The sequence below is a fragment of the Zootoca vivipara genome, chromosome 10 (assembly GCF_965207765.1).
Source record: "Zootoca vivipara chromosome 10, rZooViv2.hap1.1, whole genome shotgun sequence".
Taxonomy (NCBI): domain Eukaryota; kingdom Metazoa; phylum Chordata; class Lepidosauria; order Squamata; family Lacertidae; genus Zootoca; species Zootoca vivipara.
The window spans coordinates 54,709,300-54,725,927 of NC_142593.1; the positions used below are offsets into that span (position 1 = coordinate 54,709,300).

Consider the following 16,628-nt stretch of genomic DNA (forward strand, 5'->3'; position numbering starts at 1 on the left):
CGGAGACCAAGGTTATATAACATATATAAATACTTTTATTTGCATGTACCTTTCTCCAGTTCAAACCATGCATAAGGCAGCTTACATCATGGAAGGAGACCACATGATTGCAACGTAACAAAAGTTGTAAATAAATCATCCCCCCCAAAAAATACACAGCCAAACTGAACAATTTCCACATAAATCTTTAACATCTAAAATAAAGATTTTTAAAAATGACATCAAAAACACAAAACAATACCCCAGTCCAAGAGTCTTAGCTTTTGTAGCTGGAGTCAGTCCGGGCCCTTGCGGGATAGAAATGTAAGGAAGAACGTTGTATCTGTAATGATATGGTAACAGATAATCCTAACAATGGCTGTGTGTGGGTGTTGAGGAACATTCCTAAAAACAATGACAGGTCCAAAGGGAGTGTGTTGCTTATGTCACAGTGGATTTTTCAAAGAGTTTTAGTTATTTTGACAAATAATAAACAAACAGGCTGTGTGGGTGGAGCCTGTTCAGAATCTGGAACTGATACTTCATCGCCTCCTTCTGGCTATCTCTGAGAACACAATTTTATCGGTTGCATCAGTTAAATGCTGCCTTGCAATTCCCCCCCCCCCGCTTGCACAAGTGAGTAACATGTTGCACAGCACCTTTTGCACGGGGACCCTGATGCCCTAGGGGTGATGAGCATCGCAATCTGCACCTTCCCAGACGTTTGCACAATTTTGGGATTGCTTTTGAAAAGTTAGATTGACCGCTTTCTGCCGTTTCTCAAGTCCGACGCTGATTGTTTCATTTGCTGATGTTTTTTTAAGGTGGGGTTTCTTTGGCGGGGGAGGGGGGGTTAGTTTCATGATTATTATCTGTATTTAAGGTTATAATTACTCCCACTGAAGGGGAAAATACCAAAGCAAGCTTCTTTCCAAAGGAATTAGATACTGATATTTTGTCCTCCGCCTCTCTCACCCTGCAGTTCTTTGAGAGCCAAGAGACCGAAAGGATAAACTATTTCCGGAATGCTTTGTGGCTCCACGTCAACCAGCTCTCTCAGGAATGTGTCAAGAACGACGAGGTAAGTGGAGGACCTCATTGTCTGCATTCTCCAGGGCTGGAGACCAAGAACTGCTCTCATCAGCCCTGGCCAGCATGAACAATGGTCAGGGGTGATGGGGCCTGGAGTCCCTCAACTTCTGGGGGACCACAGGTTCCCCATTCCTGTCCTTGGTTTCATTTCCACTTAACTCTGGAGACCACAAAGGTACATCTCCTGCTTCCTGTTTGCTTTGACCCTCACTGTTCAGTGCCAATAAATTTTTTTAAGGGATGGAGACAGAGGCGTTGATGGGAAATAGAACCCAATGGACTGTCAGGGACTGAGAGAACCTAAATTTGCCCCCGATGATTTTGTCCCCAAAGATAATTTGACTTCTTGTGATGTAACAGAAGAGAAGCCACTTTCAAAGATGAGGTGATATGCCCTTTTTCTCCCCGACCCCTTGTCAAAATATTTGTTTGCAGCCACTGGGATATTATTATTATTATTATTATTATTATTATTATTATTATTATTATTATTATTATTTGTTATACCCTGTCCATCTGGCCAGGCGTCCCCAGCCACTCTGGGTGGCTTCCAACAGGATATTAAAGATGCAATAAAACATTAAACATTAAAAACTTCCCTAAACAGCGCTGCCTTCAAATGTCTTCTAAAAGTCAAATAGTTGTTTATTCCTTGACATCTGATTTGAGGGCATTCCACAGGGTGGGTGCCACTACCGGGAAGGCCCTTTGCCTGGTTCCTTGTAACCTCACTTCTCGCAGGGAGGGAACTGGCAGAAGGCCCTTGGATCTGGACCCCAGTGTCTGGGCTGGATGATGGGGGTGGAGATGCTCCTTCAGGTATACTGGGCCAAGGTCGTTTAGGGCAGGCATCCCCAAACTTGGCCCTCCAGATGTTTTGGGACTACAACTCCCATCATCCCTAGCTAACAGGACCAGTGGTCAGGGATGATGGGAATTGTAGTCCCAAAACAGCTGAAGGGCCGAGTTTGGGGGTGCCTGGTTTAGGGCTTTAAAGGTCAGCACCAACACTTTGAATTGTGCTCAGAAACGTACTGGGAACCAATGCAGGTCTCTCAGGACCAGTGTTATATGGTCTTGGCGGCCACTCTCAGTTGCCAGTCTAGCTGCCACATTCTTGATTAGTTGTAGTTTCTGGGTCACATTCAAAGGTAGCCCCACGTAGAGCGCATTGCAGTAGTCCAAGCGGGAGATAACCAGAGCATGCACCACTCTGGTGAGACAGTCTGCAGGCAGGTAGGGTCTCAGCCTGCGTACCAGATGGAGCTGATAGACAGCTGCCCTGGACACAGAATTGACCTGCGCCTCCATGGACAGCTGCAAGTCCAAAATGACTCCCAGGCTACACACCTGGTCATTCAGGGGCACAGTTACCCCATTCAGGACTAGGGATGACTCCTGCTGTTTTTCACCTTGCAGAACTACGAGGAGATACGCAAGAGCCTCGAACAGTGCAGCATCGAGAAGGACATCGAGTTTTTTGTGAACGCCCGCAAAACAGGCACCATCCCACCAAGTAAGTGGAGCCGTGTCGGGTTCTGGAAGCGCAGAGAACATCACAGCAGTGGGTGAACCATCTCCCTTTTTCGTACCCATTTTTTCTGTAGAGAGAGGGGGGGAATGTCATTATGTGTGGGTCAAAAAGTTGCACGCAGGGGTACCGACTCCTTGACTGGGAAGTCAAGGAGGAGGAGGTCACAGCGGCCATGGTAAAGTGGTCGCAATACTTCGGGTACAAAATAACCATGAAGCAGTGGGAAAACCTGTGGAAAATAAACTGGAAATTTACAGTTTGTTACGCTTTGAGAGAGAATTTACTTAAAATGCAACATCGGTGGTATCTAACTCCCTGGAAACTTTCTAAGATGTACAAAAGCATCTCAAGTGATTGTTGGAGCTGTAAAGAAAAGCCAGGTACTTATTCCACATATGGTGGCAGTGTAAAGAAATTAAGGTCTTTTGGGAGGACAGCCATATAGAATTGGAAAAAATGCTTCAAATATCCTTTAATAGAAAACCAGAAACTTTCCTTTTGGGAATCACAGATTCTGATATTCCCAAAAAGGTAAGAGAGATCTGTTTATATGCCACGGTCGCAGCAAGAGTTCTCATTGTGGCAAATTGGAAGAGTGACAAAGTTCCGTCCGGATTAGAACGGATTCAAAAATTGGCGAAATATGCGGAACTAGGTAGTATGTCAGAAAAAAACAAAAACAAACCCAAACAGGCATTTATTTCAAAATGGAAAGTCTTTAAAATCTATTTGTAGATTTTAAAATCTACAATGATAATTGTAGTTTAAGGTCATTTGCAGCATTCAAATAATTTCAGTAGTAGTTTCAAGAATGATGTAAAATCTAAGAATGGCTTAAAGATTATTAAATTATAAAAAACTTGTTGTGTAACAGCAGTGAACAAATAATGAGAATTTGAAGATAGGAATAGACGGAAGTCTGGTCGATAGAAAAAGACCATTTTTATTTTAAGATTTAGAGACTACTAGTTGATGTATAAAAAATGTCTTTGTTGTTTTGGGGCGATGGATATTTGTTTTCTTTTTCTGTATGGTGTGTTACAGTAAATGATAACAATAAAAATATATTTTTTAAAAAGTTGCATGCAGTGTGTGGGGAGGGTTCCTAGCATGTTCTACTCCACAGCTGTAATGATTATAGTGGCTTTTGTCGATGGTTCTGCAGCCTGTTTTTACAAAACGATGACTGCTTTGCAATCTGCCTGCTCTCCCCTCCGCTCTCTGCAGATCCAGTGGTCTACGAAAACTATTACAACACACAGAAGAGTGCAGCGCCAGGGAGAAATCAAGCCCCAGCCCCTGGGAGGTAAGGATAAAGGAGGGCATCACAAGTTAACTAATTGATTAAGTTGCATCAGGGGACGCCAATGTGGCGGCAGTAATCACAATCATTTTGGTGGTGCGCTGCCTTTGCACAAAAGGAGCGACTCGCAGCTGAGAAAACGGGAACACATCTCAAAACCAACTGTCCTAAGAACAGTTTCATAACAGTGGAATAAAACAGCAGCATAATAGCTAATGTTGTTGTTTAGTCGGGTCCGACTTTTCGTGACCCCATGGACCATAGCACGCCAGGCACTCCTCTCTTCCACTGCCTCCCACAGTTTGGTCAAACTCATGTTCGTAGCTTCGAGAACACTGTCCAACCATCTCATCCTCTGTCGTCCCCTTCTCCTTGTGCCCTCCATCTTTCCCAGCATCAGGGTCTTTTCCAGGGAGTCTTCTCTTCTCATGAGGTGGCCAAAGTACTGGAGCCTCAGCTTCAGGATCTGTCCTTCCAGTGAGCACTCGGGGCTGATTTCCTTCAGAATGGAGAGGTTTGATCTTCTTGCAGTCCATGGGACTCTCAAGAGTCTCCTCCAGCACCATAATTCAGAAGCATCAATTCATAATTCAAAAGCATCAATGATGAATTCCCTTCATGGATCAATGCCTTGTCGTGGCGAAGGGGCTTGAATAACTCAGAGAAGCTATGAGCTATGCCGTGCAGGGCCACCCAAGATGGACAGGTCATAGTGGAGAGTTTTGACTAAACGTGATCCACCTGGAGAAGGAACTGGCAAGCCACTCCAGTATCCCTGCCAAGGAAACTCCATGGACAAAGACAACAGGCATATAATAGCTAATGTAGCAACATGCAAAAAACCAACAACCCCTCAACCTTTCAGTAGTATAAATATAAGGTGGTATTAATGGCATTGCACATCTTGGCAAGAATAAAAATAGAAAAGGAGCTTCACAGTTTCACTAGTGCAGACTGTCTGTCTGTTCCTGGGTTAACATGCAGGTGTGATTATGGATCAATTTTATAGTTGTAAACCGCTTAGAAGGCTTTTTGACACGAGTGGAACAACCCCCCCCCCCAAAAAGCTGAATTCTATTAAGTATTTTAATAAACCTCTAGGTTAGATTACTGCAACACATTATATGTAGGGCTGCCTCTGAAGACGGTTTGGAAACTTCGTGCTGGTGCAGAATTCGGCGGCCAGGTTGCTCACCAGAGCAAGACGGTTTGAGCATACAGTGGTACCTCAGTTTATGAACACAATTGGTTCCGGAAGTCTGTTCATAAACTGAAGCGTTCATAAACTGAAGTGAACTTTCCAATTGAAAGTAATAGAAAGTGGATTAATCTGTTCCAGACGGTCCATGGAGTACTTAAACTGAAGCGTTCATAAACTGAAGCGAACTTTCCCATTGGAAGTAATGGAAATTGGATTAATCCATTCCAGACGGGTCCGCGGAGTACTCAACCTGAAGCGTACTTAACCTGAAGCATGGGTCTAATTGGTTCCGGAAGTCTGTTCATAAACTAAAGCGTTCATAACCTGAAGCGAACTTTCTCATTGAAAGTAATGGAAAGTGAATTAATCCGTTCCAAATGGGTCCACAGCGTTCGTAAACTGAAAATTCGTAAACTGAGGTGTTCATAAACTGAGGTTCAACTGTATTATAATGATCGTGGCCTGACTGCACTGGCTGCCAATTAGCTTCTGGGCCCAATTCAAAGTGCTGGTTTTGACCTATAAAGGCTTAAACAGCTCAGGACCACAATACCTCATTTGAACCAACCCAGACCCTGCAATCACCATCCAAGGCCTTTTCTGTAGTGGCTCCCCATTTGTGGAATGCTCTCCCCAGGGAGATGCCAGGCGAAAACTTCCCTCTTCTCCCAGGCTTTTGGCTAATTAAATAATCAATGGCCTTTTAAAACTGTGTGTGTGTGTGTGTGTGTGTGAGTGTGAGATTGTTTTGTTTGTTACTGTGTTTTGTTTGTTACTGTATTTTTATACTGCAAACTTCGCTATGATCCTAAAATGAGGGCAGTATAGAAATTCAACAAATGAAAAAAAACAAGTGAATTTTTCTTCTCTCTCTGCAGGAGGCCAAAGCTACCTGTTCCTTCCAGCGGGCCATGTAAGCAACCAGAAGTTTTCTTCCAAACCAGCTGCATTTTTTTTTTAAAGAATCTTACGGCTGCTTCTTTTTGCGTGACAGCCCCAGCCCCCAGGGATCATAAGGAAGGAATAAAGACTCTGACAACGTTATATGGAATTAAAATCAGGCCACAACTTTATTAAACTTCCGAATGTAGGAAGACCTTGGCTTAAGCCTTGGGCATGTATCCCTCCCAGCCCCCCCAGCCGGGGGGGGGGGGGAGAGAACTCGGGCTCATCAGGGTAAATGGGATATGGGGGTGTTCTGCGAGACGTAAGTGTAGCAGGCAGCCAAGGCCATATCCCCGCACGCAGGGTAGTTCACTGACGACCTTTCAGTGTATGGCCAATGACGCCCATATATATATAACCGCTTTAAGAGGGGGAGCCTGGAATCGCCGCCGCAGGGGGGTGAGTCACCACTTCACACACCCCCACCCCATATAGGGAAGAAAAGACTAAAGGATTCCACCCAAGGCCATAACCGCCAAAGTTGTGTCGAATTGCTACGGGGAAGACAAAACCTGCCAATGCAGGAAAATTTCTTCCCGGTCCTTCAACAGCAACCAGCCATAGACAGTAGCAGCGCCTGCAAAACAGGAAGAAAAAGTTAACCTGCAAACAAGAAAACATTAAACAAAGTGAGGGTAGGGAGGGTGAATCTCCTAAGCCAACTGCCTGGATACTGTCGGATACTGGATATTGTCGGATACTGTGTTGGGGGGGAAGCCAACACAGATCCCCACCATCGTGCTCTGCCCTGAAACTCTGGGAATTCCTTTAGTATGATGGTGCTGTAAATTCTCTGCTCACCTCCAGTATCAGTATTTTCTGGGAGAAATTCAAGTGCATACCAGAAAGTTTAGGTTTGCTCGAACACTTAAAGTGGATTAAAGTGCTCTGTCTCCCACGTGCAACAAACCCGCTTTTTTTTAAGGTTCAGAAATTGATGGGGAGATTAGCTGAAAAATGTGAGATGAGCTAATTTTTATTGGGAAGATGCATAACCACGATGCAAGCAAGTCAGGATGAATTCGGGACGAATGCTATTTTTTCGTATAACCTCCCTGCAAACAACTCCCAACAAATGCTCAGTAATGACAGGATGGAGTCAAACCCAGTGATTCCCGAAGTTTTTGTAGCCGCCACTTTCTTGCTTCCATAAACTCACCTCCGATTCCCTCTACCCAACCCTATAAAAAGCATTGCTTAAAATAGTGGTTTGCCCAGCCCACTAAGGAAGAAAACAAGACTGCAAAATTCAAAACAATTGCACATTCATTCAAAATCCAATTGAAACAATTTAGTTTAACGGACTCAACAAAAGCGATGAATGTGATCCAGTGATACAGGCGCTGTTCATTTACACCTCCACCCGGTTACCCCCTTGTCTCTTAGTGTGTGCCCCCTACATAACTGTCCCGTTTCAGGAACTGCTTGTCTAACCTCTGTGTAAGCCAGTCATGTCAAAAGTCTGTTTCAGGGGCCTAATCCGGCCCACCGATTGATTTAATCTGGCCCCCGTGGCAGTATATGTCCTGGGGTAAAACCCTAAAAAAAAAGTTCAGCAACTTCAATCCTAAAAAAAGCTCAACAACTTGGGGTAATTTGTTTTTTAAAAAATCTAACAACAAAAAGCTTAACAACTTCGTCAAATCTGGCCCTCTTTGAAAAAAGTTTGGGCACCCTTGGCATTAGCAAAGCAAGATGCATGCTCAATAAACGGGTCCTCCAGATGAACCCTTTGCTAGAGGTCAGGATGCTGTAATCCAAAATGTTATAAGCCAAAAATGGCTTATCTTCTGAGTTGCGCCAATAAAACTCAGAGACAAGAGGAGTTTAGGAGTCCATTGTTGTTTATTGCAAAGCAATAGGTTACAGTCGAATAATAATAATAACACGGCCCAGGAGGAAGGAGCGGAACCACTGCATGACAGTGCCCCCAGCTCCCAAACCCTCTAGACGATCCAGAAGGATGTTATGGTCGATGGTGTCAAAAGCCGCTGAGAGATCCAGCAGAACAAGGAAACAGCTCTTACCTTTGTCCCTAGCCCGCCGGAGATCATCGACCAGTGCGACCAAGGCAGTTTCAGTCCCATGATGAGGCCTGAATCCTGACTGGAAGGGATCCAAATGGTCCGCTTCTTCCAGGCGTGCCTGAAGTTGTTCAGCAACCACTCGCTCAATCACCTTGCCCAAGAATGGAAGATTTGAGACTGGGCGATAGTTGGCCATCTTTTCACAAAACTGTAACCCTAACTGTAACTGTATTTATAACATTTCAAACAAAGGATTTCAATTTTAACCAATCATGTACATCATTAACTCATTTCATGTTTAATACGCATGCGCAATTAGCATTGCGGACTAAACTTTGATTCTCACCGTGATCTGTTACGTTGTGTTAGTATGCATGTTGGGAACCTGTGTTACGTGTAGCCATTTGTACCATGTATCAACTTAGGTTCTAGCTTATGAGCTGTATCTTTGTGATTGGCGTATTAGCTGTCCTTCTGTCCCAATGAGGGACGGCATCTTGCCAAATCATCAGTTTCTTAAAGCAACAGGTTACCATAATTTCTCTATTACAAGCATAGTCTAGGATTTATAGGGATTCACATTATCATATTCTTTATGGCCCTCTGGGCCACTACCACAAGGAGACTCCCCTCTCAGGACCGCAATTGTGGGGTTCCTGAGTAGAAGGGGGGTATTCCTGGCAGTTGTGCCGTCTTGTTGCGGACGTGCCCTTTCCATCTTTTGCAATGCTAATTTATTGCTCATCTGCTTCTTACAGTAGACCCTGAATACTCTACTGTGGATGGATACAGTTTAATACATCACCACTAGCCCAGAGAATGTAAGTTTGTTGATTCCAAAAGGGATTTGTTGAGGGTGGGATGCAACAGCGCCGGGCCTGTTTTTCGTCCCGTCATCCACGGCTTATTTTTTATTAAATTTCTTTGTCACAGAGCGGTTTACAAAATAAAAATGCAAAAATGCCCAACAGACAAATGCAATAACGCACACACCCACCCCAGTTTAATAGGTCATAGATTGATCAATTATCCAAAGGCCTGGGAGAAGAGGAAAGATTTTGCCTGGCATCTAAAGATATGTAATGAAGGTGCCAGGCGGGCCTCCCTGGGTGGGAGCATTCCGCAAATGGGGAGCCACCGCAGAAAAGGCCCGTTCTCATGTTGTCACCCTCCGAGTCCGGACCTCTCATGGAGGCATGTGAAGAGGGTCCTCAGGGCATGAGCTCAGGGTCCAGGTTGGTTCGTATGAGAGAGGTGGTCCTTCAGGTATTGCTTTGTATAATAGGCTTCGTTGCAGCCACACCAAAACCAGATGTTCCTACACAGGCATACATCTCTCTCTCTCTCTCTCTCTCTCTCTCTCTCTCTCTCTCTCTCTCTCTCTCTCTCTCTGAAAAAGATCATAAACAGATTAAACCGCCTGGCCTTTGGGTTTTGATTTGGGCCATTTTAAAATGAGGCTGCATTTTAAAACAATTTTTAAATCTAAATTGTATTTTAATCTGCATTTTAATCAATTGTTTTTCTTTCTTTTACGTTTTATTGTAATTTTATTGATGTCAGCCGCCCTGAGCCCAGCTCTCACTGGGGACAGCGGGGTATAAATAAAATATTATTATTATTATTGGGGGGGTCGACTTCCCTCCACTCCCCCTCTTGATTCCATTATAATATACTTGTTCATGCACGTCTATAAAACCTTATATACTTAACAATCCAATTTTAAAACCTTCAACTTATTACAAGTGACTTTTAGAAGTTATACTAATGTAAAAGTCTGTACACAAAGCTTGAAAAATATGCATTGAGCAATTATCCTTTTTTGTAATAATATGCCCTGCGTAGTTCAGTAATTTATTTTGCCAATCATCTTTATTTTCTTCATCATCTTCTTTGGTCGAGGCTCCTTCCTCCTTCCATAGGGGCTGGCTGGTCTTGGCCTGGCATCCAGTCTCTCCCTCGATCTGCTTCGCCTTACTTGAGCAAGGCACATTCCTACTGTCATGCTAGATTCGGAGGCACAGATGTCTCCCCCTCCCGCTGCGACAAGCTCCCCTCCCCTCCAGTCTCCCAGGGTCAGAAGAGGCATGAAGAGGGAGGAGCAGAAACAGCTGCATTGGCGTAGTCTCAGATTTCGGGGGGGGGGCAGAGAGGAGGAGACTTAGGCAGCTGTGGGAAGTTGGGGACCCTCAGCCTCCACAGCTGCCTCATAAGGGCAAGACCTACCGAGAAGAGCTGCTGTGCTCTCCTGAGCAGACCTAGTTTCTTCAAATAAACAGTTGACTTCACTGACACCGTGTGAGTTATTGCTGGGCCACTCATGACACCGACCGCCCATTGGAAGCGAGCCTTGTTTCAGCTCAGATGAGCATTTAGCGACCCCACTCCCGATTGTTCCTTTGAAGCCTCTCCCCACAAGTGACATCATCTAGGGCAGGTGGACTGGGCTTTCCCCTAAAGGCCTGGCAAGCCAAATGGGGAGGGCTGGCGGGCCAAATTTGTCCCTTCGGTTGGCGGTTCCTCCGCCCTTGTAAGAAACCCTCCAGCTTGGTCCGAAAATGAATTAGAAGTCATTTCATTCAGCACAGAATTGATTCCCAGCAACCTCCAGGATGTGGACTCTGCCATTCTGCACTCGCTAAAGCTTGCAGGAGCCTGACCTTCTCAGAAGTTTCCTTCGGTTTAGATGCACTTTGCTCACTTTCTGTATCCTTCTTTTCTCCAGATCTTGAAGCCGTTCTGCCCAGCTGTCCCTCCTTGAGGAAAGCAAGTGAGAAAATAACAGTGTATTAAAAGCTGCGGCTTTGCTCTCCACTCTCCCGTCCCCGATGACTGTGTTTTCTACTGGACTGTTTAAAAGCAAGATCTCCAGAGGAGATTATTTCATTCACAATGGAGGACGTGCGCCAGCGACGGGGGAAAAACTCTGGCTTTTCTCACAACAAATCCTAAAGACTTTTCATTTCAAGGAGGGGGAGTGGGGGGATACCCTTAAGTGCTCAACAGTTGCTGCAGTGTCATGTCTCGGCCATTGGGTTTCGGTGTGTGACTCCTGAATTCAGATCCTCATCTAATAGTGAAAATACATAAGTGGATGACCTTGGGCACATTGCCTGCTATCTACCTTACCTACCTCACAGGGTTGTTGTGACGGTAAAGTGAGATAATCCCATTATGTTGTCCTGAACTCTTTTCAGGAACTGGGGTGCTTATGTGAAGGCAAGTTTTGCTGGGAGTGAAAATGGCAGGGTGGGATGGGGGAGAGGGAGATGGCATTAATCTGAGTCTAGTGAGGTCCAGAACTGAAGGACTCTGAACGATTCAAACATTTAAATGATTCCATCTTTCAATGATTCTAAGTCAAAATCAGATAATGGCGCTAACATCTGGAGTACTTCATATTCTCCACTGCTGCGTGAACTCTGGTGGTGCAGAATGCAGCTTTCTGACAATCCTTTCATTTTAAAGAAAGGCAAAGGGTTGCTAGTCCTCATGGTTTTTTGAGAGGTGGAAAACATGTGGCTGCGGCTTGTTGAAGGAAGAGGCTTGCAATCCAGAGAAAACCGCAGAGTGAGGCTTCTGTCCTCTCCCCATGGCTTCCAATCCCTTCTCCCGTGCCCAGTTTCATTCCTTACGTTAGCTCTGGCAAGACCCTGCATTTAAAGCATTGCCTTGTGAGAGAAATGTGGGAATGTGGGAATGAGGCAGCCACTGGTTATCTGGCATAGTTGGGGCTTCCTTCACACATCACCCCTCCAGGTGCACTCGTGGTGGTATCGGGGCAGTTCTTTGCAGTGCCGCTATTAATACTTCTGTTGCCTGCTTAGGTTTGGGGGGGCTGATGTGCCACTGATGTGTCCTGCAATTTCCTGCTGGAATCCTGCAACTTTAATACCAGAAAGATTCTGTTTTAATTTTTTTGTCGTCCCACTTGTGTTGTGTCATAGCGCAAGAGCTCCCCTCCTGGCAGCAATAGTGTGACAACGTTGCGGGGGGGGGAGCATTGTGGCCCAACCAAGGAAGCAGAATGATGTGCAGAATGATTTAGTCTAGCATAAACCCACCGCAAATGTGTTATTACTGCATCAACGACATCCTGCAGAACAGACCCACGAAACGACAACGACAAAAACCTCCACTCTGGAGGGGCCCTTGCTGGTATCATGCCTGTGACTCAAAGCATTCCAGATTCTTCATGGGGGGGAGGAAGAACAAATACCTCCAACCAAACCAAACCTGTTTGTGCAAGCAGGCAAACCTTTTATTTCACTTGCAGAACTTGGTTATCCTGACTGCAGTTCCCCATCCATCCCTCTCTTTAGCGCTGGCAACCGTTTTCTCGAAAATGAAGTAGTGTTAACCATTGCTTCCTCGTTCTACAACACCAAGGGAAGTGTTATGTGTGTTGTCTGGGCAGTCTGCATTAGCCCTCTGCCTGGCCTCTGTGGTCAATTTCCGCAACTGGATTTCAGCAGGTCTGGGAAAAGGGCTTTCCCTAGGATGTTTCTCAATTTAGGTTCCAAACTGAGAGGCATATACTGAAGGTCTTGGATATATGCCCAAATCTCTCTGCGTGATGGGATATCTTGTGGTCCCAAGCACTGGGAACGCAGTTACTTCTTTGGAATGGAAGTAACTGGAGGCTAGTGGTGCCTTTTATTTATGGTTTTATGTCGAGTCCCTAAGACAGATGGCATCTTGAATGCCTCCTTCTGGCAAGTCCTGCAGCCAGGCTGGTGCTCTGCTCTCCTTTGGACCACATCAGCGAGGCCGAGAGGAGGGTCTTGTCAACCCCATAAGCACTGCCCAGGCTTGTGCCCCAGAGAGGTCACTTTAGTGCTGCAAGCACAGCATAAGATGGAAGGGCTTAAAGCATTAATACTTCAGCACACCTAACTTCCCTGTTGGGTTTGTAGAGGGACCACCAAATCGACAGCTTTGGATTTGGGACAGCGGGCAAAATCAGGCTCACTTTCCGTTTGCGGTTCCCAGTTACGCCACCAGTTGACAGCCCTGTTCTCTTGCCAATGACATCACCTCCAGCCTGGGGAGGGGAGAGTTCTGCCCCCTTCATCTTAGGGGGCTGCCTTATACAGTGGTACCTCGGGTTACAAACGCTTCGGGTTACATGTTTTCAGGTTGCGGACCGTGGGAAACGCGGAAGTACCGGAAAGGGTTACTTCCGGGTTTTGCCGCTCGCGCATGCACAGAAGCACTAAATCGCGTCACGCATGTGTGCAGACACAGCGTTGCAGGTTACGAACGCTGTGGGTTGCGGATGTGCCTCCGTCACAGATTACGTCCACAACCCGAGGTTCCACTGTATTGAGTCAGACCATTGGTCCAGCTAGCTCAGTTTTGGACAGGAGATGCTCTCAAACCTCCTTGGAATTTTTTTGGGGTTGAACTATTGCAGGCTTCCTCAACCTCGGCCCTCCAGATGTTTTTGGCCTACAACTCCCATGATCCCTAGCTAGCAGGACCAGTGGTCAGGGATGATGGGAATTGTAGTCTCAAAACATCTGGAGGGCTGAAGTTGAGGAAGCCTGAACTATTGGTACCTGCTGCATGCAAAAACCTCCCCTTCTAGAAGCTCTTTGGCTATTTGGTTTCTATGAAACAGTATGGTCCAAGCTAAACATAACAGAGTAGACACTCAATAAACTTGGCTGGGGCCTTCGAGTCAATAGAGAGACTGGTCTGAACACTTTTGCAGTGCCTTTTCCTATTTGCAGAAATCCAGCTTAGAGGGGACCCAAAATCCCATTTAATCCAACTCCAAATTTATTACTGAAGGTAAAAGAGATGCAAGAAATGGATTTCTCAGAATTGGCTTTTCTCAGTGGATTCCCCACCTCCACCCCTTTAATTATTTGATTTCTTTAATATGGTTGAAGGAAAGAGTTGCTGATTTGTTTCCCAGCTACTAGGGCTGGCGATTAATAAAATGTGGATTAATAAAAATTCACACTAAGCTGTGAGACTTTGGTTCATTGAAATGCTTTGCTGTGTTGAAATTGCTTCACATAAGAGATTGGGTGACCATTAATAGCCTGCGAGTTTCTGGCTGTGGAAGGAACGGGGATGCGTGGAAATTGCTTGCCTTTCTGTGAGAGCAAAACAAATACGATCACAACTGGAAATGGGCCCACGTTTGCATACTGTACTCAAGGGCTGGGAAACTTTTGCAGCCTGGGGAGTCACATTCTGTTTGGGGTAAATTTCTGGCTAGTTTACACACACACACACACACACACACACACACACACACACACACACACACACACCCCTTCAGTCCTCTGGGCCTGAGGAGCCCTACCTACTCTACCAAATGGGTGGCTGAAGGAGCAATAAATGGAAGAATATGTCAGGAACAGTCAGGTATATGCCAGCATTTTAAAAAACCACCGGTGTCAGTGAAGTTAACTCTTTATTCTGTTATAAGAATGTTAAGTCTTAGATATAAATGTTCATAAATGTACTAGGCAAACACGTACTGTACATAAATATATAAACCAATGACTGAAAACAGTACAGGAAGACAGTCCTGAAACCATTTTGACTCCCAAACTGACCAAATGTTTCTCTGCAAGGAGGGGGGAGGTGAGGGAACCTTCCCATTGTCTCAGGAATTAAAGTGATTAGCATCTCAAAGGACTACCAGGAAGGGCAATCGGAGAAGTCATTATCAGATAGCCTGGCAGACAGGCAAAGTACTCAGATTTCTGTTGTAGACCGCCCTTTTCTGTGATGTAGGTATGATGTATCTGGGGGGTGGTCTTGGGCTACACCCCTTCTGTGATGTACAGTATGTATGATGTTTCTGGGGGTGGTCTTGGACTCCAGGGTGGGCAATTTAAATGTCTATATAAGGGCAGGCATGCTTTAGTTCTGGGTCCTCCTCCTTTCTCCTGCCTGTGAGGGAGCACCCTGTTAAAGATCAGACTTACTAGCTGCTTTGCTTCTCAATATTCTTTGGCTGGCCTCTGTTATTTTCTCCTACAGATGGAGAACCTACAAAGGACTCTACAAGGGCTCCTGTGTACCCCATAAAGGGAATAAGGGCAGATTTTGTTTATAACACCACCTGCTCTACCTAATGGGTGGCTGAAGGAGCAATAAATGGAAGAATATGTCAGGAACAGTGTCAGCTATAGGTCAGCAATTTAAAAAGCAACAGTGTCCATGAAGTTAACTCTCTATTCAAAACAACCCAAGCAGCACAGGCCCTAGTGATCACTGCAACTCTTCCCGAGTAGGTCTTGCAGCTGTGAGGACAGCCTTCCCACCGCTGCCTAAGTCCCTTCCTCTCCAGGGTTTATTCCCAAGCAACTGGAGACTGTGCACACAATCAATCTCCACTCTTCATTTCTCCGCATGTTCTGGGAGACCAGCGAGGAGGGGAGCTGGTTGCAGCAGGAGGGGGAGACTCCCTGGGTTTTTAGCAGCCTGCCTCAACTCTGCCTCCTCTCCAGCTTCAGGGTCTGCACTGCTCTCTGCCACAGACTCTTCCAGCTCACTAAGCCCTGTTGCCCCTTCAGCTTCCGACACTTTCCCTCCTCCCAGGCTTCTCCCTCTGACCACTCAACATTGACCCACCCCCAATCCCCTGACTCCGAGCCTTCTTTCCCTGGGGGTGGCCTTGGGGGTTCCCCAGCTGGTTCCTCCCCCCCACTCCTTTGCACCCAGCCAACTCATGAGAGTTAATGTGGACAGCAAGCTTTCTGCACTTCCACCGATTCTCTGCTGTCCATTTTATGTTCTCCTCCAAATCACTGACTTCTCACACTTCGCCACCCCTCCTCATTCCACATTTTTTCATGGGCACTTTGGAAATGAGAGGACATAAAATAAAAAGTGCAAAAATGCCTGTGCTCATTGGCCCCTGTGCAACTTCCCAAAATAATCCTTTGCCAGTCATTGCAATAAATGTCATAAAAAATTCTATGCAGCTTAATTGTAAAAAAATATTTTAAAAAGTGGATAGTTTTAATTTTGAGCCTAGGCTGAGATTTGTTTTAAGATGCTGCTATAACACTGCGTCTCAGTCTTGTCTCTGGGCACGTGCAGTTTCCTTTCCTGCACTAAGTATTCTAATCAGTCAACCCTTTCTCACATGCATATCTAAGATTACAAGGAGATTAGTTATAAAGTCTAAAGGCACGACCCCTTCATGGATCAATGCCTTGTCGTGGCGAAGGGGCTTGAATAACTCAGAGAAGCTATGAGCTATGCCATGCAGGGCCACCCAAGATGGACAGGTCATAGTGGAGAGTTTTGACTAAACGTGATCCACCTGGAGAAGGAACTGGCAAGCCACTCCAGTATCCCTGCCAAGAAAACTCCATGGACAAAGACAACAGGCATATAAAAGTTATGACGCTGGAAGATGAGCCCCTCAGGTCGGAAGGCGTCCAACATGCTACTGAGGAAGAGCGGAGGACAAGTACAAGTAGATTCAGAGCTGATGAAGCGGCTGGGCCAAAGCCGAAAGGACGCTCAGTTGCGGATATGCCTGGAAGCGAAAGGAAAGTCCGATGCTGTAAA

General features: G+C 45.6%; 1 protein-coding gene across 2 annotated transcripts in view; it reads left to right on the forward strand.

The window, feature by feature from the left end:
• The window catches only part of PSTPIP2 (proline-serine-threonine phosphatase interacting protein 2), a 53,717-nt gene extending 39,668 nt beyond the window's left edge, over positions 1-14,049 (forward strand). For both annotated transcript variants that reach the window (XM_060280377.2, XM_060280378.2), the window contains exons 10-15: positions 962-1,060; positions 2,491-2,587; positions 3,833-3,911; positions 5,988-6,022; positions 8,840-8,902; positions 10,807-14,049. In XM_060280377.2, the coding sequence (XP_060136360.1) occupies positions 962-1,060; positions 2,491-2,587; positions 3,833-3,911; positions 5,988-6,022; positions 8,840-8,892 (363 nt within the window). In that variant the 3' untranslated portion in view covers positions 8,893-8,902; positions 10,807-14,049. The remainder of the gene's footprint in view (positions 1-961; positions 1,061-2,490; positions 2,588-3,832; positions 3,912-5,987; positions 6,023-8,839; positions 8,903-10,806) is intronic.
• Positions 14,050-16,628: the final 2,579 nt, after the last annotated feature.